General features: G+C 41.6%; 2 protein-coding genes across 2 annotated transcripts; both read left to right on the forward strand.

Moving 5' to 3' along the window:
• Positions 1-6,837: 6,837 nt before the first annotated feature.
• LOC131973509 (fascin-like) lies at positions 6,838-17,142 on the forward strand. The gene is made up of 5 exons (XM_059335524.1): positions 6,838-7,750; positions 10,793-10,949; positions 11,066-11,187; positions 12,023-12,193; positions 15,800-17,142. The coding sequence occupies exons 1-5, from the start codon at positions 6,916-6,918 to the stop codon at positions 16,003-16,005; spliced, it is 1,491 nt and encodes a 496-aa protein (XP_059191507.1). The 5' UTR covers positions 6,838-6,915; the 3' UTR covers positions 16,006-17,142.
• A 6,284-nt stretch (positions 17,143-23,426) lies between these two features.
• Positions 23,427-24,398, forward strand: LOC131971703 (ras-related protein Rap-1b-like). Its single transcript, XM_059333264.1, has one exon. The coding sequence runs from the start codon at positions 23,486-23,488 to the stop codon at positions 24,146-24,148; it is 663 nt and encodes a 220-aa protein (XP_059189247.1). The 5' UTR covers positions 23,427-23,485; the 3' UTR covers positions 24,149-24,398.
• The last annotated feature ends 849 nt before the right edge of the window (positions 24,399-25,247 follow it).

The raw sequence follows: 25,247 nt of genomic DNA on the forward strand, positions 1-25,247 counted from the left end.
ACTTTCAGGAAAAAGGGGAATAATCAGGGTATAGTGCGATAAGAGCCATTAGTGCAGCATAAGTGCTAGTGACAAGTCTTTAAGGAGTAGATTGTCGTGTGGTGCTAGGAGAGGAGATGCTCTCTGAAGAGCTCGGTCTTCGGGAGGTTTTTAAAGATAAATGAGCCTGTATACAATTATGTAAATTGCGATACATATTAATTTACGATCTCATTTTTAATTAACTATGTTTTCAATAAGAGTAAATATCAAGAAGAATTTTTAATACGAGACTTATTTTGAAAATGTTGGCCGGCTAACCATTTTTACCGTTTTCTAGCTTGACAGATGTAATAACTAAAACCACAGCCCAGGGAGAAGTGTCAATTCTTTTTCCAACCCTCCTTGCTTTTGTCTTCTTGATTCACGTTGCTCATTGGTGGAGAGGTACTCACAGGCGGGACTTAAAGAGCTTTCTTCCAATAACACGACAGAAGGAGACTGGAAAGGAAAAGGAAAGGTAAATGAGCCGTCTGAGTCTGATCCAGGGCTCCCTGTGCAGCTTGTACTGACCACAGCAAATCCACATGGGACTCCCATGTAGTACAGCATGTAACATAACATTTTACCCATGCAAATAATACGTACTTTTTATTCAGAGAAACCGTCTTTAAGTCCACCAAATTAAAGACAGTATCCTTTAAAACTTGCATCTACCTGCAACTGGTGTCATATATTTTTGCATAAACTGGTGTTTATCTGATTATATTCTGAAAACATCATCTACATGAAATGCAGCATTTTATTCAATTTATTGTAATAGTTGAGGATTTTTTGCCACTTCCAGAATCTTGTTTCCCATGTGACCTGCCATTGTCATGCTCCATTTCCTTTTTTCATCTCCTTTTCCATTGTGCAATCCTCCTCTTACAGTAAAAAAAAATATCAGCATTATACAACATAATGCATGATGAGGAATAAGTGAAAATGCTGGATGTATTTTGGCATGTGTTGTATATGTGGAAGAACAGATATGTATGCAACTTATTCTACTCTCGCATTATAAACTGGCATGCTCTCCTTTTGCATTGTTCTCCACACTCTCTTCACACTTCTCTCAAACTCTGAAGCGAACACACTGGTCTCTTGTTATTGTATCATATTCTCATACACACTGTTTATACAGGTGGTGGACCCCCAGAGCCACACAGCCAGGCAGGCAGCCCAGCAGGCTTTTGTTCAGGGCAAACAAACCCATTGCAAATCTCATCTAAGACATACATTTGAATGTTTTGATGTTTGAAGAAAAAAAGGTTAAACAAAATGTTTTTTGTGAGTCCAGGAAAGTCAACAAGACTACCTCCTGACTGTGAGCTAAAAAAAAAAAAAAAAAAGTCTCACTTAATGCTGTACCCGTGGATCTTGTCATGTTCTGGACGTTAAATTCATAATATAGGCTATGTCCATAAAACCCATCAACTCTTTTTTGTATATCTGCAGAGATGATGGGAATATAACAGTGAACAAACATGATTTCCTCACATGGCCTACCAAACAAAATTAACTTTCCATCATCACACTGCTCACATAGCTGTGTTTTATACCGAACCTACTGAGGAACACATCAGCTGTGTGAGTGAGCAAACATGGCTGGTGTCTGCAAAATCAACATGTGATAATGTATTGTGGACCACATTTCTGTATTTACTCAATTTATCGGTCTTTTAATTTATACTTAATTTAATCCTTGAGGGGCTTTTCTGTCAAGTATTATATCTCTCTTTTCATCATTTCTACGGATATGGAGGAGATGTGTGTGAATTGTTGCAAGGCAGAGGTAGGCTGTATTTGCCTTGTATATTATTGGATATGTGTATTTGCATGTGTCCATGTATAACAGAATGACAATAAAGTCTGTCTAAGTCTGTGTGCCACCTAGTGGGTGTAAAACTGCACATCATGTTACCTGGAGGAGGTCAGAGAGCCTAGAGGAGCACACAACAGAGATTAAGTATGTGGATCTGTAACTTAAATCATAGCCAGGTTGATAACTTTGGTAATTCAAACACTTCTTCAAAGTGTCTCTGAATATACCAGATAACACTGTAACACTGTAAACTGACATTAATCAGAGTTTTTTAGGAAGGACAGTTGATAAGTCACAGTAGGAGAAACACAGGAGTGAATAAAACAATACATTGGATGCATTGGTTTCAGTGTGCTGGTATAGAGTATAAACTATATAAATAAATATACAGTATAGAGATCTAGATGTCACATGACTCGTCTTTTTTACGCCACCATTTTTTCGTCAGGAAAAGTGTGACCAGATCAGGTCAGATCATCTTCATACATACCATCCATGGAGCAGTTAGAGACAGTTTAAGCGAGACGGTTCACTGACTCAGTTGTATCCGTATCACATGGGTTTCACCACTGCCACGACCCTTCAGGAGACTAGCAGCAGGTCTATTGATTCCAATGGGAGAAATAAAAGTGAGTCTTTTGTTCCAGAGTTACCACAGTAATTGCTTTTTTTTTTTTAATCTTCCGAACATTCTGACACAAAAAATTAAATTTTTCGGTCGGACAAATCAAGAGAAAATGAACTGTGCTGAGACCTGTCTCTTGGTGCGTCTCAAAGTCAAGGAGGGTCAAAACGCATTGGTGCATTGGTTTTGAAATTGTAGTGCTGAATTGAACGTAGGCCCCTTCAAATTGCGCAATGACCATAGACTGTATAAATATCCATCCATCCATCCATTTTGCTCCGCTTATCAGGGTCTGGGTCGCGGGGGCAGCAGGCTAAGCAGGGCATTCCAGATGTCCCTCTCCCCAGCCACAATGTCCAGCTCCTCCTGGGGACTGTATAAATAGGCAATAATTATTTTTTACAGTCTATGGCCATAACACACACCTGCACACTCACAGGATTCGCTGTCGCTGGTCCTATCAAGGAGTGGACCTGCACTTATATAGCGCTTTTCTAGTCGCTTTGCGACCACTCAAATCGTTTTACACTACAGACTGCGCTCATACATCCATTCACACACACATTCATACTGGTGGCAGAGGCTACCCTAAACAGTGCCCCCTGCCACCATTGGGAATTCGTTCACACACCGATGAACACAGCATCAGGAGCAATTTGGGGTTCAGTATCTTGCTCAAGGATACTTCGACATGTAGGCTGCCATGGTCAGGGATCAAACCACCAACCCTCCGAACACTGGATGAACGCTCTACCAACTGAGCCACAGCACCCTTGACTTTGAGAAGCACCATCCTGCGCAGTAACTCACTCTACTACTCAGGTTAGAGTTACCCAAAGTCTCGCGAGACTGTCAAAACTTTACAAACGTCCAAGCTAACTAATTTTTGTAATGCTGAATGTGACTGTTAGTTGTGTAAATATCTTATGTTAGCAAATGCAAGTATATGCTAGTACTGCAATGCAGTATATTTAGTCTCAGCTTGTACCCAGATTTCCCATTGATTAAAATAACTTTGTTGTTGTTTTTTGTCATAAAACATGCAGATCCAGGTTTTTTGTTGTTGTTCTCTTCATGCCCAGACGGGGGCGGTGTGGTCTGAGTTGAGCGGTCCCCAGCATCCAGCAGCCCAGGCAATGCTTTTCCGACTGCCCCACCTCTGCATGTCCCCACCAGGTCGAGCCTAGTCTTCATGTCCTATCCACCTCCATTTCTAAGCAGAGACCAAGTCCTGCTCCCAGCTGCCAGTCTTGTTCAGACCCCTGGACTGCTGGTATTGTCAGATCCACACTCACTATTGATTAGTGTATTTTTAATTGACCAACAAGATGCTTTTATTTTAATTTTTACAATAAATCTGTACTTTTTAAGCTCTCCCATCATATCATCTCCCAACCCTGATTCATAAAGTCCAGTTCCAATCTACAGCTTCATGTTTAATCAAATTTTATGTTCAGGCTTTAAACTAATTGAATTCATGGTAAAGTCATTCTATATCAGTGACTTACATAAGCACTGGAACACTTCTAATACTTACAAATACACTTGTGTTTCACAATAGACGCAAGCAGAAAGTGTTTCACAAATTGTAACCTAAATAAAAAAAGTAATAAATAAAAAATAGAAATGTTGTATTGTTAAATTAGTATTTGTTCAATTAATAGTATTTTTGAGTAGTTTTTTTAGTAGTTTCTCCAACTCTTTGTTGTACAGATTACATGATGTGACAGCGTGCTATGCAATAGTTGCAAGTGACAACAAAACAAATGACAAGTACGTAACTTTACCAGAGTCATAAGAGATAAGCGTTTATTTTATCTAGATAACAGTAAAAAGTCAAATGATCAGTTATCAAAATTATCATCACAACATGCACACAAACATACACATATCCCCTGGGCTCTGCTGGTCAGTGATTTGAATAATAAAGACTGACATGAAATCATGCACATGCAAATGTATGCAAATTTGCTTGCTGTGAAATGTTCACGAACTTTCCTATCCATACTAATAAAATGGTTCAAAATGCTAGTATTGTGTTAGTTGTGTGGAAAAGATGAGCACACACTTCCTCTCCTCTCCAATATAAACAAAGGTGGATGTGCAGACAGGACTCATGATAGAGCCTGTGGGACGAGGACGGAAAAGACAGACAGGACTGACCAGATCAGCGGAGGGAAACGGGTGGAGAAAGGTCAGGAAACAACTGAAGCTCATAACAGAAACCCACACTTTTAGTTCTGCTTTTGGACGTCTGATTTGCATAGATTTATTCCAAAACACAATATTTTATAGTACCTCCACTGCTGCTGCAGACTACAACACAGTCCTCACAAGTAGAGCACTTATAGAGCTGATCATGCAGCGGTGAAATAAAGTTTGTGTTTGTGTGTAAAACAAAGAGAGGGAGAACGTTATAACCGACACACATATGTTATCATGACAAGATGTCACCAGGGGCAAATAAAGGCGGAGAGAGGAGAGACAAGAGGCCCAGTGCCTGCAGCAGGGAGAGCTTCAGTTGTCTGGTGTGTTGCTATCTCTTACAGTTAATCCTGAAGGTGTTGGATTGGGGTGGGGTCTGTGCATACCACACTCAGAAACTGTTTCTTTATGGACCTGGCTCTGTTTTCATGTTGACAAACATTCTCAAACTCTTGGACACAAGCACATTCTTGTCAAATATATGCTGATGGGTTTTTTATTGTACTAAATTGCAACTAGGCATATATCCAAACCAGTAGAAACAGCCAAAGACCAAAGGTAAGTACAAGTTTGAACAACTTGTACTTTACTTAATTTAGTATTTGTATGTAGTATTTATTCTAATGTAAAGATGCAAAGCATTCTGCATACTGACTAGCTGAGTCAATGTGTCAGCTGTGAATTTGTCTGGATGGATGTGTGGTGGAATTTGGAGCTGATAAACTGGAAGTCATAGCACCAAAGCACTATTTTCTTTATTCTTTTTCCTTCTCAATTATTATTTTCTTCTTACTGGGCTTTTTTACTGGAGATTTGGATGTAGTGATCATTTGTTGTTTAATGAATGAATCATAGTGTGGTTATTTGTTTCACTTCCAGTCAAATTTACTCACGCTGAACCTGAATGTCAGGACGATTGCTGTTATTAGTTGTGCCTATCTGTGGTACTGCAGCCTGACTAGCAGAGTCAAAGTGCCTCACCAAAATAAGAGCAGAGAGACAATGGCCAAACTCCTGGCCAAAATAAGTGTGAAGAAGCAGCAGGTATAACAGGTGAAGCTGAAGATGGTAATGTTCAGGAGGTTGGCAGACTAAGAAACAAAACCTGCTGTAGTGGGCTCAGTTCTAATGCTAGAGCAAATATACTGGTATCATATGAAACTAGATGACCTGAGGAATCCACTGGTACCATTGTACCACCCGGTACAATGCAAAGCTATCTATATAGGAATGTCGAATTTGGAAGCAACATTTCCTGTGTGTGGAGGTCTTTTTTTGTCTGTCCTTTTTGTTAACGTAAAAGGAGAAATGCAACTGTCACAGTCTTATTTGACAGAAAATAATCTGTCTTGACTCTTTGATACAAAACAGAGCTGGCCTGGATGGACCTATAGCTCTGGATTTGGAAATGGTTGTAGTCCCCATCCCTGTCATATCATATCATATCATTCATATTATTTCCATTGTTGATTATTTTCTCAATTAAACAATTAGTTGTTTTGGCTATAAAATGTCAGAAAATGTTGTCACTGTTTCCCAACATTGCATCCTCAAGACTCTTTGTCCCCATATCCATAATTCCTAATGTCTGGCCTGCTTTGACATGTAACAGAATATTTTTATATTGGTACTTCTGCTTTAGTAAAGTAATACTCCTTCCACCACAGAGTTAAAGTGAATAGACACAGGCCTACTTTTGGTCAGATCTCATTCTAACAAACTTAACGTCAATGTCTTCATAACAGAACACACACACGCAAGTCCTGAAGACAAACCCTGTTCTGTCAGAGGGTGAATGGCTCTAACCATGTGGAACTGAGGCTGAGCAGATCTCAATTAGAGGGAAAGTAGGGAAGGGGGTGTATGTATTAGTTCTGATGATACTGAATGGGGCTGTAGGCCTGTGTGTGTTTCTGTGTCTGTGTACGTGATCAGGAGTAAAGTGGTTTTCCAAAATTGCAGCAATCTCCCTTCAGCTTTTCTGTCTGTATATGGGGCGTGTACTGCTGTTAGAAAAAACTCCCAGTCCTGCAACTCCTGCAGCTCCAGCGAGGCAGTGTGGATTTGCAGTCAGGGGACACTCCTCATCATCATCATCATCAGTCAGCAGAGCAGCTCTCTCTCTCTCTCTCTCTCTCTGTCCCTCCCTCACACACCCCCACATTCACTCTCCCTCTCTCTGTCCGTCTCTGCACACAGGAACATCTCTGTTCTTTTCTCTTCTTGACACACTACAATCATGTCCGCAAACGGCGCCGACGGGGACCTGCTGCAGCTCCCTCTGGGGCTCATCAACAGCGCGGGGAAGTATCTGACGGCGGAGACTTTCGGCTTCAAAATCAACGCCTCGGCCGCGAGCCTGAAGAAGAAGCAGACCTGGACCCTGGAGCAGACCGGGGAGGACGGCAGCGCCGTGTTCCTCCGCTCCCACCTGGGCCGCTACCTCGCCACGGACAAAGACGGCAACGTTACCGCGGACAGCGAGACGCGCGGCGGCCAGGACTGCCGCTTCGTCATCACCGCGCATGAGGACGGGCGGTGGTCTCTGCAGTCCGAGCCCCACGGCCGGTACCTCGGCGGCAGCGAGGACCGGATCACCTGCTTTGCGCAAACTGCCACACCGGCGGAGAAATGGAGCGTGCACCTGGCCGTGCACCCGCAGGTCAACCTGTACAGCCTCGCGCGCAAACGCTTCGCCCACCTGAGCGCGCGCGGGGAGCGGCAGGAGGTGTCAATAGACCGGGATGTCCCCTGGGGGGTGGACTCGCTTGTGACACTGGTTTACCGTGACCAGCGCTACCACCTCGAGACTTCTGACAACCGCTTCCTCCGCAATGATGGCACCCTGTCCACAAAAACGGACAAGGACACCGGCTACATGCTGGAGTTCCGCTCCGGGAAAGTGGCATTCCGCGACTGCAACGGCCGCTACTTGGCCCCCACGGGCCCAACCGGCACAATGAAGTCTGGGAAAAGCACCCGGGTCGGGAAGGATGAACTGTTTGGCCTGGAGCGCAGTCAGGCGCAGGTCGTGCTGACTGCAGGCAACGAGAGAAACGTCTCCACGAGGCAAGGTGAGGCTCTGCAGCCACACAGAGCCAGAAAGAGAAAAAAAAAATCACATTTCACTGTACAGATGAAGTCATTGCATAACTGGGCACACACCGATTCAGCTGTTGCATGATTTTTGTGTAAGAGAGAGCTGGAGAGAATTAGAGCTTCCAGTTACTTCATTTTCCTCAAACCATGTGTTTTCCATTATCATGCTCCCACTTTCTCTGCCCCCTCCCTCCCTGCCTCCCTCTTTTTGGGCCAGCCTCTGCCTAGCTTAACATTTTTCTGCAGTAATTCTACCCCTGCATTGTGGCTGCTGGTTCAGGGTCAGCTTCAGTCTACAGTTATCCATCATTCTTTATCTCAGACTGGGAATAAAGACAGAAAAACGAGGAGGGATTTGTTTAGGAGACAAAAGGGATAAAATGGTGGAGAGGCAGAGAAAACAGAGGGAGGTGTGACTCAGACAGTCCTGCCGAATGTGGATCTTTGTGCCACATGCAACCTCTTTGTCTTGTCGCCACTCAGACTCACTCTCTGCTGACATACACATGATCATTGGCAGCAGGTAATCACTGTCAATATGCTTTAATGCAGGCAGAAATGGCGTGTGTGCATTCCAGGAGAGATGGATTGCAGAAGAAAGATAATCGTGTTTGAATGTCAGTGGAGGGCAGTGACTTGTGACCTGGTCATTCATTGTAGACATTCAAACATCATTTTAAAGGTGTTCCTGGATCTGTAGCCCCGTGACTCCTGGTGAGCTCAGTGAGTGCGTGCTCAGACATTTTGTTAGCCGGCAGCTCAACAGCGAAATTTAGGTTTTTGTGTCAAGTCTTTTAATGAAGAGCAAGAGCTTCTTTTTCCTCTGAACCCATCTATGGAAAGATTCACAGCTGTTATTAAATCTTTTGAGACAAGTCAAGTCTCAAGTCTTTATAATCTAGATGAATGCTCTCCAGCCTCTGATGGGCCAAATGACATCCTGTAATGTGAAATGTTCTTCTGAAAAAAGATAAACTAGAATTTAACTTAAGACCTCCAACAAGGCCAATGTGGTATTCACATGATCCTCAATCACATTTCCTGGGTTGGGAAGTTGTGCTTCTGACTTCTGTGTTTTTGTGAGCTTTGAGTCTTGAACAGCGTAGATGCTCCAAAGAAGATGTGTTTACTGCTCAGAGTTTTTCAACATCATGTTGATATCTGTTTCTGGTATTTGCATGACAAAATGGAGCAAAGGTGAGGCATGAAATATGATCGGGATCTAATATTTCTGATTATTCTGGCACCACATGAATGCAGCACAAATGCCCTGTCTCGCAATGTGAAAGTTAATCTGTGTGTCTGTCCCATGATATGGATTTGATCCTTAATATAATGGGTCATTTTTTGGTCCATGCTTCACTATTCCACCAAGTTTCATGAAAATCTAGCCTGTAGTTTTTCTATACTGCTGCTGACAAGCAAACCGACGGACACACACGAGCCAAACCTAAAACATAACTTCCTTGGCAAGGTAATTATCACCTGCCAGTTCCCTTAAAACCCAAATTGAGCATTTTAGCATCTTGCAGCTTACTGTTTTGTTTTTTACGACCTGTCATCATTTTCATCAGTGTTATGTTCAGAAGCAGCAGTCAGTTGATTTCAATATCAAAGTCCTGATAATCCTCCCTGTCCACCACCAAATAAGACACTGACACAGTTAGGTGGCAGCTGGTGAGCATAGTGAAGCACTTAACAGCTAAAGATCCAGATATTTCCTTCAGGAGTTGGTGGACACCAAAATAGAGCTTTAAGAGAGTGAATATTGGACTTGCAGTCATGGAAGAAAATATTAGACCACCTTTGTTTCCTTAATTTTCTCGTTCATTTTAATGCCTGGTACAACTAAAGGTACATTTGTTTGGACAAATATAATGATAACAACAAAAATAGCTCATAAGAGTTTAATTTAAGAGTTGATATCTAGACATTGTCCATGGTTTTCTTTATAATAACCATTGTGCACCCCATTGAAAAAGACTAGTTGTCAGCTCTTAAATTAAACTCTTATGACATATTTTTGTTGTTATCATTATATTTGTCCAAACAAATGTACCTTTAGTTGTACCAGGCATTAAAATGAACAAGAAAATTAAGGAAACAAGGGTGGTCTAAAATTTTCCAAGACTCCAAATGAAAGCTAGTGTTGCCACAAATCTGCTGTTCTTGTTTTACTCCCAAGTAACTAAAAATCAATTGAAACTTTTCTACTATTGTTCTTACATAACTGAGACCAGAGGCCCGTAGTACAAAGCAGGATTTTTAGTCAGCAAGGTAGCTTCAGGTTTAATCCATGTTTTTTTTATGTGTTTTGGTGATTTATGGTAGTTATGCTACACACTGAAGTGTTCAGAGACTGACAGAAGCTCTTTGGATTTCCCCGAAAAAATGTTTTATGTGTGATAAAGACTAGATTAAAGCACTACAGCTGTGTTCTCATTGTACTTTATGGTATGAAAGTGAGCCAACTTGCAGCTTTTAATTACGTTTTTATGTTTATTTTTTTATTTGCTCCAAAGTCATAAGGTGGAAATACCTCTCTTATGGCCTCTTATGTGAAAATGTCCCTAACTACATTAGAAAACCCTCAGTTGTCTTTCCAAGTTGATAACCAGCGTCATGTGACCGTTTGGCATGATTGTGGTTGTTCAGTTTAGTGAAACCAGATAAGAATAAGATGACCTGTGTATATTGAACATCCCTGCTGGCAGAAACCGAAGCAGAAATATATGTCCACAGTTTCCTTATTGGGCCAGAATGTAGTCACAAGACATTTTTGGCAGTTTTGACTGATATTTGGATCTTTTTGCAGTTTCACCATCACTCCCCTTCCCTTCTCTTGGTGCCATATTACAAAATCCTTTGTCACCACAGTTTTACCAGCTGGGCTCAGAGAGTTCAGGATGTTCTGCCCCTCTAGATCCTCATGAGTTAGAGGAAAAGCGAGTTTGAGACAAGGAACAAAACCTCCGGAGACAAATGAAATCTGACAGCAGACTGCCCCACTTTTCTAGGCATGGACCTGTCAGCCAATCAGGATGAGGAAGGGGACCAGGAAGTCTTCCAGATGGAGATGAGCCGTGAAGACAGGAAGTGTGCCTTCAGAACCGCCTCTGGAAAATACTGGACTCTGACAGCAAGTGGAGGACTGCAGTGCACTGCCTCCACCAAGTAACCACACACACACACACACACTGCATCACGTTGAATATCACACACTTCAGTACACACTTATTCATCCCTCACAGTCTGCTCTTTGAGTTTGTGTACTTGTGTTTGTGTTGCAGGTCGGCCAACAGTTTCTTTGAGCTGGAGTGGCGTGACGGTCGTGTGTGTGTGCGTGCAGCTAACAACAAATATGTGATCGCGAAGAGGAACGGGCAGCTTGCTGCTACTATTGACAACGCAGGTCAGTGACGTTTCTAATATTTGAACTGCTCTTGATAATGTAACCAAAGGTGCGTTTCCACTATAGTCGAATACCCGGAATTAGGCGGGTCTCCCTCGCTGAAACGCCCCTAATTTGAATGTGAGCCACCCCTAGTGGACGTTTTACAGGCCTGAAAAAAGCCTGGTCGCTGATTGGATAGAATGCTAAGCGGGATGTGATGTAGTACTCAATGCCACAACAACACGCCCCATTTTAAAAAGCCGACGAAGTAGCAAGTAGTCATGTGCATGAACACAGCAAGCTCTGCTTCTTCCATCTCGGCGTCTCCTTCCTTATTGTTTATGTTTGGCACGTCTCCCGTGATTAATCCGTCGCGTAGGTGACGTCATGGTCGAAACTGTCGCTAAGCAATTAGGCGTTGAACGAAAACCATATGTCACCTCAGGAGTCTCGTAAATCCCTCTGGAGTGAGCGGCCATTTGAGAGGGCGTGGCCTGAAACTTTCCCAGCGGCCACTTTTTACCCTAATGGAAATGCCCCTCAAGTTGTCATGTACATTTATTTTTTGAAGGCATTGAAATTTTGTTATTTTTACTTGAAGTTATGTGAAACAATTTCTAAGGCTGCGTTCACACCAAGACAGGCGTCTCAGCTTTTAGCACAGTCTTGTGTGTTGGTTTGGGAGTGCAACATAAATGGCTTTTTTTTTTTTGTGACATCATGTTATGAAGTCTAAAGCAGAATGTAACAGTATTGCACCTAAAAGCAGAAAAAACAGTTTGCCAACCATCATGCTTTGGGCAAACAAGCCTCAGACCTGTTTGGCACAAACCTAAACAACATGTGTCTTCAGGGGAGGCCGAACAGTTCCTGATGAAGCTGATCAACCGTCCGATCATCGTCCTTCGTGGAGAGCACGGTTTCATCGGGGCTCGTAAAGCCGGCATGGCGACTCTGGACTCCAACCGAGCTTCATACGATGTATTCCAACTGGAGTTCCACAACGGAGCTTACTCCCTTAAAGGTAGGCGGTTTACAGAAGTCTCTCTCTCTGTTGTGGTCTCCTGTTCTGACAAATTAAAGACCAATATGTAGAAAATATGTGGATATAGTGTGCTTTAGCATCCTGATAGCAGATTGTTAAGTAAAGACAGTGGGCCTCATTCATGAAACGTTAGTAGATTTGTGCGTAGATTTGCACATAAAAGCCTACGCTACTAAAAACCTACTCCGGATTCATGAACGCCGCGGGAAACTCAGATCTGATCGTAAACACGTGTGTATGATCATGAATGCCAATCCATCGTAAGGTGGCAGCGCGCTCCCGGTAATCAGCAATTAGCATGAACCCCGCCCATGAATTGCTAATGACCACCATATAAGGAGGTGTGTAGAGGCATCCTGTCAACCTGTCAGTCATGGCACAAAGAAAAAAAGAACGAGAAAGAAAAAAGAATTTTTCCGAAGCGGAGATTGAAGTTATTTTGGGAGAAGTGGAGTCCAAAAAAATTTTTTATTTTCATCTGTTAGTAGTGGTGTGACAGGGACAGGCAAAGCGAAAGCGTGGAGGGAGGTGACGGACGCAGTAAATGTGGTTTCTGTAGTGCAAAGAACTACGTCCGAGGTTAAACGTAAATGGTTTGACATTAAACTTGACGCAAAGAAACGCATTAGCGCACACAAAAAAAGTACATCTGCCACAGGAGGAGGACGCTCAGAGTCCAAATACCCCGTTGGTGCGCTCTACAACGGCCCGAGTAGCCGCGTGCGCCTCATTGTATGCTCCTGTGGTGTCTGCGGGCTGGCCAGTGGGGTCATAAGCCACGGCGTCAGTGGGTAACCCCTATCCCCTATGGATATAGAAAGGTAAGTCCATATATAACACACACATGTGATTATGCAGTCTATATTCTTACCAATGAGCCAGCCGTCTCTCACAGCTCCATCCTCCAAACGCGTGCCAACTGCGCAATTACGCAGGATGAATGCGTCATGCGTCCCACCGGGCCACCGTGCCACAACGTTTAACAACACACACTTTGCGTCACAGATCAGTTGCACATTCACGGAATGAAAGTTTTTCCGGTTAATGTAAGCAAATGCATCACCGGATGGAGCCTTGATGCGTACGTGTGTGCAGTCTATGGCACCGATAACACCTGGCATGTTTGCAACTGCGCTGAACCCCTGCATTACTTCTGTCTGCCGTTGTGCGCCGTATGGAAATTGGATATACTCTGGCATTAATTTAATGATACCTCTGAGAACTGCAGGCAGGATGCGTCAATTTACATAGATAATTCACAATTATGAGTTTAATCTGAATCTTAATCCCGCCAATTGCCAACTAATTTAACTAAATATGTTATATTTTTAATCGTTTGCCATGTTTATATCACATGTTTCAAAGGCATCTGCGTATTGTGTACATAACAGAACGCATTATGAATTAAAATTGTAATTTCCAACAGTGACGAGCATTATTTATATGCGTTCTTAAATTTACACAAGCACTACGTGTGGTCAGCAGCATGTGTAGATTTTGTTAGTAGCTACGAAAAGATCGGAGCTACTAAAATATTGATGAATGCGGAGATGCACGTAAATTTCCGTCTGCGAACGGTTTACACACAAATTCGTTCTGCTCACGTTTCATGAATGAGGCCCAGTGTATTCATCAGCAGTGGACCTTTAAATTAATGTATTTTCAAAAGTTTAATTTCATGTCAGTACAGTAAAAAGATTTTATTGAGTGTTCCTATCTGTGTTAACATGTAGTCCACCTTATTCTTTACTACATTGTCATCATTTATCAATAGGACAATTGACTCTCTGGTGGCAAATTCAGACATCTGAGAATTAAGAAACCTCTTTTTAATGCAATAAACTATATGAGGTTCACATTACAGTGTACACAACATCCCTATTAGCTCATGTCTCAGTGTGGTCTCACCACAGCCCTGTTTTTACTCTACTGTGCTGTAGAGAAAGTCAATAGGATCTAATTGGAATCATATTATGACTATATGGCTCATCCATCATCTAAAACCTTTTAACATTTTATCATCAAACTGATTTACAACTGAACAATGAATCAATATGATCTGTAAGCATTCCTCTCCATTATAATGTGGTGATATTTTAATGGAGACAAAAAGCAAAATGAGGTATATAATATTTAAATGAAAAATATAAGAAAAGGGTTGGGTTTTTTTCACATCACCCCTAACATAACCAGAATAAATGTGAAATTTCAGTGGTATTTTTTAAGTGGGGATATATGAGATGCTAGTAGATGGCAATCAGCACGTCCCCAGTTAGAAGAAGCAGACAGAAGCACCAATACAAAAGCTAAGCAAGGTACTGCCATGGACAGGGCCAGAAGAAAATGTATTTTAGCCACCTAAACGTGTATGCTGTTTTAAGAATATTTTTGCTGCTTTACCTTGCAGAGACACAGCCTTTTTCTGGGAACTAAAGGTGTCATGTCCATCGATGCTCTCTTCAAAGCCACCGGACTCCTTTGACAAAAACCTTAATTTTACATGGGGGAACACAGGAGTTTCTGGTCTACAGCTGTTTTGCAGCTGGTTTGTTTGTATTATTAGGCGTGTTTCCATTGAGTACTTTTTAAGTACTTTTTGGAAAGCGGAGTGTTTTGGCTACAGGTTCTTTTGTAGCGGCTAACCAACAGAGATCGAATGTGACAACAGACCGACTTAGCAACTGCCGCTAAATTTAGCGACTGGCGCTATATTTATCGACTATTCAGACCCCTCTAGTGACTCTTTTCAAATAAGTGACTAGTGACAAATCTAGCGACTTTTTCTGGTGTTATTGGAGACTTTTAGAGACTTGTTCCTACTCTTCTTAACGAGTAGCAGGCGTCGTCCCAAAGTACTCACAAGCGGCCCACTCCTGCAGCAGTCTCTCCCAGTTGCAGTCAGAGCATCCAGTCTGCAAATGAATCAGGCATGTGTGAAATCGCCGCCTCAACCGTATCCAATCAGCATTGACTAGTTAGTAGTGACTCAGAAAAGTACCTACCCGAAGCAGGTACTTTCTAAACCGCTACCTGAGCCGCTTACCGGTGAAGTTGGGCGGATCCTCTCTCCCAAGCCACACCCATAGCGGCTCACTAGAGGAAAAAGTATCTAATGGAAACGCACCTATTGTGTTTCTTTGGTGAATGAACTAACCTTTTAAATCACCAAAGTTACACAATAACACAAACAAAGTAACAGATTAAGGCGGTGGCAGACCAGCAACTACTTTTTTCTGCCAGGTAAACTTAGTGTTTTTGTCAAGGGAGTATGGTGGCTTTAAAGAGAGCATGGATGATATAAGGGCTTCAGTTCCCTGTTGGAAATGGCTGTCTGAGAGCAAGGTAAAGCCATGAAAATATTCTAAATATAGTCTACACTCTAACTGATACTGATTTTAACTAGGGTTTGTGCAGACCACCATCTCTGTAGGTTATGACCTCGGTTAAGTACCTCATACAACCCCACTTCAGAATATCAGAACTATCATTATAAATGCAGCATGTTTTTGAACACATTAAAAATCACCCAGAGCTATACGTGCTGTGTGTGAATCGGGCTTCATTAAGTGTGTGTTGTCTGTCCAGACTCCCAGGGGAAGTACTGGTGTGTTGGAGACGACACAGCAATCGGCTGCAGCAGCTCCACACCTGTCCAGTTCCTGTTTGAGTTCTGTGACCTCAACAAGATGGCCATCCGTGCTCTGGGGGGGAAGTACCTTAAAGGAGACCATGCTGGAGGGCTGAAGGCCAGCGTCGACTCCCTGGACAGCGCCACCCTCTGGGAATACTGAGAAAGCACAGCTGGACTTCTCCACTATCTGAAACAATGCTTCAAACTATTGATAGAAACTGTAGGTAGCTGTTTTTTTGCATACGTGTGCCTGTGTGTGTAACTGTGAATTTGTCTGGATGGATGTGTGGTGGAAATTGGAGCTGATAAACTGGAAGTCATAGCACCAAAGCACTCATTTTTTATTATTTTTCTTTCTCAATTATTATTGTTTCCTTCTTACTGGGCTTTTTACTGGAGATTTGGATGTACTGATGATTTGTTGTTTAATGAATGAATCATAGTGTGGTTATTTGTTTCACTTCCAGTCAAATTTACACACGCTGAACCTGATAAATGTCAGGACGATTGCTGTTATTAGTTGTGCCTATCTGTGGTAACTACTGGTGTAAACAAACATATAGAATGCTATAACTCATAACTTACAATATCTAACCTTCTCATGCTAAATGTCCTGCTGCCTCTATTTACGCTGCTTTCATTTCCTGCTCTCTTTCAACTATAAAGCACAACATGCATCAGATAAAGGGATGTTGCAAATTTACATGTTTCTGCTGTAAATAAGGCTTTCTTTGTCTCTGAATGCTTCAAAAAGGAAATGAGATGTGGCTGGCTGATCGTACATGTTCTTTGTCTGTATGCTGCTTTGCTGCTCCTCTCCAGTTTTCCTTTCTCACTCTTAAATGTGCAGGCAGACAAAATCTGTATATTCACATCTACAGGAAGTAGTCAGTGGTCAAAGGTTTCCCTTAAAGACTGTAATCCACTCCTGGAAGGTTTTTAATTATACTACAGGAGGAAACAAATTAAAGGAGCTTTATGATTCACTCCCTGCCTGAAGGAGCTTTCTTAAGCGTTCTTTCAGTTAAAAAAGAAAGTGGCTTAATTGCTGCACACTCAAATGCACATATATGCACAACCTGCACAATAATGTCCATCTGCAAGAAGTGAAAAGCACATGTCTGTTGTGATGTCTGAGATCAGGTGCTGCTGCTGCTGCCGGTGTGTGAACACAATGAAAGAGTCTCTCTGGCTGTTTTTGTGGCTGTGCCTTCCATAAAGCATTTCAGTCTTTTTCATGTTACACATTTGAACAGAACAGAATTAAAAAAAATAAAGTTTTTTCCGGTGGACCTTCTCCTTGACTTTATAGTGGTTTTTATAGCTCCATTTTCTGATACATACTCTACAGACCTTGCTGAAAAAATAGTTTTCATTAAGTTTAATTTCTAAGAATAAGAAAACTGTTTACAGTAAGGGCTGTATCTTATTCTGAGTGACATATTGTTTTAGCCAGTCAAAAGTATGAATCTGAAATTTAGCATATGCTTAGTTAGTGGTGTATCTACAACATAGTACATTTTAATCTAAATAAATTGTATTTATGTAGCCCTAAATCACAATTCACACAGATCACTTATCACAGATTTGCCTCAAATAGCTTTACACTAATTTTTTTTGTAAAATTACAGTAAAACACTGTCAAATTGCATCAGAAATAGGGCGTAAAATTAAAAATGTAATATCACCATAGTAAACGCTTTAATTACCCTAAATCAAGGAATAGTACAAAACAAAAAAGAAATACCATAATGTCACAATGACACAAAAATAATAGACTTTTCAGTCAAAATTACAGTTTTTTTAATATTTACATTTAAATTTACAGTAGAAAACCCACTCACTGTATTTTTACGGTAAAGTTCTGGCAACCACAGCTGCCAGTATTTTTTAATTGAAGAGATTTTTTTTTACATTGTACAGACTGCACAGGGTACGACACCCTCTGTCCGTTGACCCCCGCAGAGGACGAGTAAAAACTCCATGAAAAAATACTTTAACAGGGAAAAAAAGATGAAACTTCAGCGAGAGCAACAGAGGAGCGATCCTCCTCCCAGGACAGTGAGATGTGCATAGAAGCCATTTGTACATAATAGATCAACATAGTAAAACATAGCAGATTGAGTGTGAGATGGGGAGGATTGAGAGAGAAAGAGACAGAGGATAATGAGATGAACACTGACAACATTTTAGCTTATTCCTGTGTGCCATAGAGCTCCACTGTTGTCCAAGAACTATGAAAAGTGCATTAATGAGCCCAACTTGTTGGTATCATGTTCCTTCTGTTTAAACCTGAAAAGAAAATGGGCCATCATGGCTTCAATTCAGTGACTTTTCAAGGATTATATAGCAAACCATCTTGTTCCGATAAGAAAATTCCATTGTCATGACTTCTTTTCTTTTGCAAATGCTGTTATGTGTGGGAGAAGGATGAAAGCGCCTGCATCACGTCCCCCTCGAGATTTCACCGAGCCAAAACTGTACAAGAGAAAGGAAGGCGAGGGGAGAGGGAGGTAACCTACTCTACTTTCCCCGTTCCTTCTGCAGAGGAAACTCAGCTCTTCTCCTCTCTTTAAAACCAAAACACACAGTCATTCCAACGTGTGCCAAACTTTACATGTGTGTTCTGACAGAGTCGGAAACAGAAACAGACTATCAAGCATCCTTCATCCTCCCCTGCAGGAGCTCTGCATGTTGCCATGGTAACAGGTAATGTTGCCGGGATGAGGAGGATGAATATTTGGAGATGTAATGGACATAAATAGATCAATAATCTTAATAAACCTTGTAATACTCAAGTCAATAACTGGAGTGATGCATTTATATAAGTGAGTGAAAGAGGAAAATAAAAAGCACAGACACGTGATAGTCCCAGAATGAATTGGAGCATCCACTGGACTCACACTAATATAATAACGCTCCAAATTTGTGCATCCTTTTCGGTCAGTCAGTGTGTGTGTGTGTGTGTGTGTGTGTGTGTGCTGTGTGTGCAAAACATCTGTAAGAGAAAACATGTGTCAGGGTCCTGACTAATCTGCCTGCCAAAAAAAGGAGTTATGGCACTTGAATAATAAGCAGCGAGGGAAAATAAAGCAGGAAATGAATGATGTGAAAGATGAAAAGAGGAGATGTGCAGCAGAAAGGTTATTGCTGAGCACGAGGAGCGGGACAAATTTTTGTCTCAGCTGCATTTTGCATGCAAGAGCTGAGTCCTGAGTCAGCCCGGGTTGTACAATACGTCTCTTATACTGAGTTTGTTCAGTCTCTGTTGAGGGGATCTGTTCATGTGACAGGAGAAGATTGCTGCCAAGTAAAAATTGTTGCCTTTTGTTATTTTCTGACAAACTTAAAGACTAATATTACTTTTTGAGTTAAAGAATATAATACTTTTTTTTAGGATATAATCAACCATTTAATAATATAAAGAGTCTACCACCATGCAGGTTGCACAGCTGTTTTCTGAGCTAACTTCAAACACCAGCATGCTAACCTGCTGATATTTAGCAGGCATAATGTTTACAGTTGCCCAGGGATGCACGGTAGGGATTTCTTTCAGCCCATATGTAAACGATGTTTACCTGCTTTTCATGGCTGATACAGATAGGACATTTCTGATTGTTTATGCATATCTGAGGATAAGAAAAGCTACAATGTTGAGTAAATATGGATGATTTAATATTCCGTGGCTCTGACCGAGCCAAACCTAACTGACATCACTACTGTTAACACAATGGGGCAAGGCTCGTGTCCAGTTCTTTTGATGCATCCATGGAAGACCCCCAAAGTCAGTATGATACATCCTCTTTCCAAATTTGTGGAAATCCACAAGGTAGATTTAGAAATATTTCACTGGATAAGTAAAACCTTTTGGCGTCACTCGTAAGAGTGCAGATGATCATCAAAGTCAATATGCTTCATCCTCTGAGCAACATGAATATGCATAGCAAATATCATGACAATCCATTTAATAGTTGTAGAGATTTTTCAGTGGTGAACTGACTGACCTACTGACCTCCTTAGAGCCACACAGACATCTCATGATCCTCATTACTGGGTCCATTTGGCTCAGAATGTAGGTGGACCTCGAGATGGAGAGTAAGTCATTTTTTTCCAAAACATTGTTTCACATATCAATTTTTCAAACTTTGATTTATATGGGATTTAAAAGGAAATCAACTTCTTGACTGTTTAGCCCAACTGCCATGTAAGGTTGTCCTAATGAGTCTACTGCTGCCATCTAGTGTGGAAGATGTGAAGGTGATTTTGATTTCACTATCGGCCCTAGAGGCCAAAAGTATACATGTATACATTTCATTGCATATGCTAGTTCCAGTTAATTGAAATGTTACTGACACATTGTATTATTATAGTTTAGATAATAGTGTGCTTCAAACTTTATGGAACTTTGTTTGGTAAATTGCCTCTTCTGTTGTAACAGAGTCAGGTAAATGAGAAATAGTTGCATCAGTTTGTTGAGGAGGAACTTGACTGTCCTGTACCTGCCCTGACTTCAACTTGTTTGTGATGAACTTGAACACAGTCTATGGGCCCGGCTGTATCACCTGACATCACTGGGTGCATAGATTATGTGGTAAAGGGCCCCTGGGCACAGACATACAGAAGGCCACATCACTTCTCCTACATAGGAGCAAGACACAAACTTTATGGTGTCTGGTTTAGATGGTTTTGCATCTTTTTTGTTGTTGCCTCTCTTTGTTATTGTTATGCATTATTTGTGTCATTTTTATTCATTCTGTGTTTCTTTGTGTTCATTTTAGATTTCGTTGTGGTCATTTCTGTCTCTTTGTGGTCTTTTTATGTCTCTTTGTTGTCATTTTGCATCTATTTGTAGTTGGTACGTGTCTCTTCAGATGACAGTGTGCATATGAAGGCCAGGGAGTCCCTGACACTGCCCAGAAGGCCTGTTCAGTTATCCATCAATGATTTGGTGACTTTAGCATGTTCTTGTGGCTGAAAGGGAGCAAATCTCTGCAGCCAAAAAATAGAAGAGTGGGGGGTGTTATTATGGGAAAATAATGCTCATAGTTTTGGAATAAGATGATTGCATGTTGGTGTAATGTTAAGGTGTCCACATGCTTTTGACCTAGTTTTGTACATAATTTTAAGCATTCCCTGCAGAGAAACGTATGCATGACATGTAGATGCTTTGCAAAAATGTTGCAATTCATGCCTTAAAAAAATGCCAGAGACAGTGAACAGGCCAATATAATAGGATGCATCCACTGAAAGTGCTTTTGCAACCAGTGGCTTGGCTCAGTTTGTCGGCAGGTTTGTTCTATTAAATATGTTCCTGTCTTATTTGCTCCCTTATATTAAACAGGAAGCACTGACCTTCTTCAAGGGTAGCGATAAGAGATATAACAAAGTAGTGCATGCACCCAAATGCACGCACACATTGACAAATTATCACAGTATCTGTTTACCCACTGATAACCACGTCCAGCCAGACAGTGTGAGTCAGCAAGAGACAGAGATGTAGAGTTTTGTTCTGTATCTTGTGATAATAATGACACGCTTCAGGAGAAGACAATGAGGAGGTTATCTAAAACCCTACTGATTGCTTCACATGAATCGTTACTTCATAATCCCACTCTTGCTACCCATCTGCTGTGCAATCAATCTGTTTGACTTTACCACGCCACTAAGTGCTTCTCAAGAAATCCACGTAGGTGCGGCCCACACAGGTGGTATTCACCAGGCTCTTAAATAATCCAAGATATTTCTGAGTGAATAAAAATTCAGACCAAGAGCTACACTATAGTCATGCACTTGTTACCAGGCAGGGTGCAGCCACTTTGTGTTTATACAACATGTGTGTGTGTATCTTTACAGAGAAGTCTTCCATGACTCATCCCTGACTGCACGTGTCTGTATCTTTGGTTGTGTGTGCATGAATGACCATCTCTTTATGACTCCCAGACTTCAATAATACAATCATGTGGGGATAATGGACCAGGAGAAATACCAATAAGGGTAATGGGCCAAAGGTATGGTCACCAGTTATAATATAAAGCATTTAAGTCATTTTGTGATGGGGAGTTTGACTGGTAAGACATGTTGAGGACTGGTTATACAATGCAAGGCTGGAAATGAACTATAGATTGTTTGTTTTTTACATACAGTAAATCATTAATGAGGACAAAGCCAGGGCTAAAAAACTGCAATTGAAAAAAAAATGCAATTCCTTCACCGGCCACTTGAAGCTGGCTCCAAAAAGGAGTCAATCCTCATTGATACCATAGACTGTATATAATTGATACCCATGCTAAAATGCAACATTTTCCTGGAGAAATAAACATGCTTAAAGCCTGGTACAAAAAAGGCTTTGGTCTCTATAGTTTTTTTTTTTTTTTACACATTATGACAACAAAGATGGTGGGATTTTTTATATAACTTACCCATTCAATTTATATTAAGACTTAACGTTATAACTGCCATGATGGCGAGTGTCAGATCCAACCCATTTGAGCTTTATTTCGGCTTCTAAGGAAGCTATAGTTGATGTCACAAAGACTACATCAGTTTTATACAGTCTATGATGGTGACGTCTTCCCCCAAAAAACAACCCCAATGTGTGGTTTGCACAACAGCATATATGTATGTTGACAGTTAGCAGCATCCTCTATTGGCCAAAGTAATTATGAAGTATGGTGGAAGTGACGATAAGGCATTTTAAAGCAATAAGTGAGGATAGATAGTATAGAGAATGACAAGGTCCACTTATGTGGGTGCCAGTATACTTAGTATATACTTAATACTTATACTTAATTCAGAATTTGCATGATTGTTGTATGTGTCTTGGATATATTTATACATATTTCTTGTAGGGAGTGACCCCAAGACTATTCAATTAGCAGTAAAAATGTGGTTATGAAACAAAGGGTCTGCTGGATGTCTTATTTTAAATAGGGTTGTTCCATAAATTATTATGCTATATAACCTATTTTTAAAAAGGGTATCAGCTTGAATATTATGATACTGACTGCTGCCAACTGAGAGCTGTACCTCTTACTGCTACTTCAGTTTTGCTGATAATACTTCAGTAGTTTTACTCGATTAAAATTATCTGAATATCTTTCATCTTTCACCACTGAGCAGGTTATGATGAAATTATTTGTTCGGCAAATATCCTTGCGTGGCCCCCAGGTATGGATGCCTAATCTCATCAGCACACTTATTGACAAAATGAAGCAGAAATAGGACACTGTGTTCTTTCATTTGTGTTTCATTTCCAAGTTTCGACGTAATCTGTGATGGGGGTTGCAGTTTCATGACTCATGCATGCTGTAAACAAATGCACGTGCGCGTCTAGTCAGCGTGAGTCCCTCTAATTAATATGACAGGTGGTTGTTGACATATCCGTAGAAAGACATAAAATTAATTTAAGTTTCCATGCTGCTAATGTCAAATGAGTGCTGAGGGACCTATACGTTCCCTTCTTCACCTGTTCACGTGAAAGAGTGAGACAGAGAGAGGGGAGCTGATTGGTGGAGAGCAGTGGCGGTCAGCCTATAAAAACCCACAAGTGCTTGAAGAGAAGAGCAGAGCTACTGGCATCACCGCAGGGCGCAGGACGCACTTCGCCGCCAGCAGTCGCTTATCTCCGGGTGGGACAGCTGATGGCTCCGGGTCACACACACACCACCACCATGTCTACACCAGGGCGGCCCAACACGGTCCGGCTGGTGTTCCTCGGTGCAGCGGGGGTCGGTAAGAGCGCGCTCATCCTCCGGTTCCTCCACGACCGCTTCGAGCACAAGTACACGCGCACAGTGGAGGAGCTTCACGTGCTGGAGTACGACACCACGGGGTCCGGGAAGATGCGTCTGGAGGTCTTGGACACCAGCGGTAGCTACTCCTTCCCAGCCATGCGGGAGCTCAGCATCCGGCACAGCGACGCGTTCGCCCTGGTGTACGCGGTGGACGACCCCGGCTCCCTGGAGGAGGTGCGGCGGCTCCGCGACGAGATTCTGGAGCTGCGGGGCGACAAGAGCGCGCCCATCACCGTGGTCGGCAACAAGGCGGACCTGAAGGACTCCGAGGGTCGCGTGCTGCTCGCGGCTGATGTCATGGCCACGGTGGAGGGCGAGTGGGACGCCAACTTCGTGGAGGCGTCCGCGCGCACCGGTGGGAACACGGTGGGAGTGTTTCAGGCGCTGCTGCAACAGGTGAACCTGCCGCACCTGAGCCCCACGGTGCGGAGGCGCAGAGACACGATGCCCAGACCCGCAGGCAAGAAAAGACCACCGCTGAAGAAGCACAACAGCTGCGTCCTGTCGTAGGAACATGTCCCTGGTTGACTCTGCAGCTGGACTGCTCGTGCTCAGGTGTTGCTGGTCATCACAGTATTTACCTGGTTTGTCCAGAGGTGGAAAGCTGGAAGGAAGTTCCCCCATGAACTTCACGAACCTTTACAGTCTCTGAGGGTCTTTACAGTTGAATGGAAACACTGATATGGATGCACTTTATATGCTACGTTTTAAAGATTCACTTTTGTGTACATTTATTTATGAATAAAAATATTTGTTGTGATTTTGTCTGCTGTTTCATACATTTTCCATTCACTACCTCAATCTCACTACTTTAACTGAGTTGACTGTCTTAGATATTTTATTAAAGTAAAAGCACACTTACCAGAGTAAAAATGAATTTATATTTTTACATGTAGAAGTAAGAGCAGCTAAATGTAAGGAACTACCAAAGTATTAAAAGTGAAAATGGTTCTTGTGTTAAAAAGACCCCTGTCAGAATGATATGGTCTTACTTTTTATGCAGCTTTTTACTGCCTAATATAATCTATAACACTGCTTCATATTTAATGTGTGAAACCATGATATTTAATGTAAGTAACTCTACGTTCATTTTGTGGAACATAGTGGGAAAAGTACAATAGCCTATTCGTCCTGAGATGTAGTGTAGTATAAAGTAACATTACTCAAGTAATTTGTACTTATTATAGAGTAAATTTACATAGTTTTCTTCCACCACTGCAGCCAGAAGCCTAATATTTGATGGGGAAAAAAAATTAAAAATGTTTTTGTTATTGTTACATCACTCCTGCTCAGTAGGCATATCTTAAAGGGACAATTCAACCAAAAATAAAAAATATTTATTTTAATTTGGGGATGAATGTTCCCTTCAGAGGGCCTCAACGTTCAACTTTGATATTATACTTAAATATTCTTCCTAGGATCAGACAGTTTGGTCAAATACCTTAACTACTCCAAATTGAGGATAGAAAAAATAGTTTTCCTGATTATTGGAGATGTCTTTGCTAATGAAGATTATGAGTAAAATTGCAAGAATGAGAATAAATTGACTATAAACTCCAAAGAGGTCATTTTAACTTATGGTGCCTTCAAGAACCTCAGAAGATGTTTT

The sequence above is a fragment of the Centropristis striata genome, chromosome 1 (assembly GCF_030273125.1).
Source record: "Centropristis striata isolate RG_2023a ecotype Rhode Island chromosome 1, C.striata_1.0, whole genome shotgun sequence".
In the NCBI taxonomy this organism is placed as follows: domain Eukaryota; kingdom Metazoa; phylum Chordata; class Actinopteri; order Perciformes; family Serranidae; genus Centropristis; species Centropristis striata.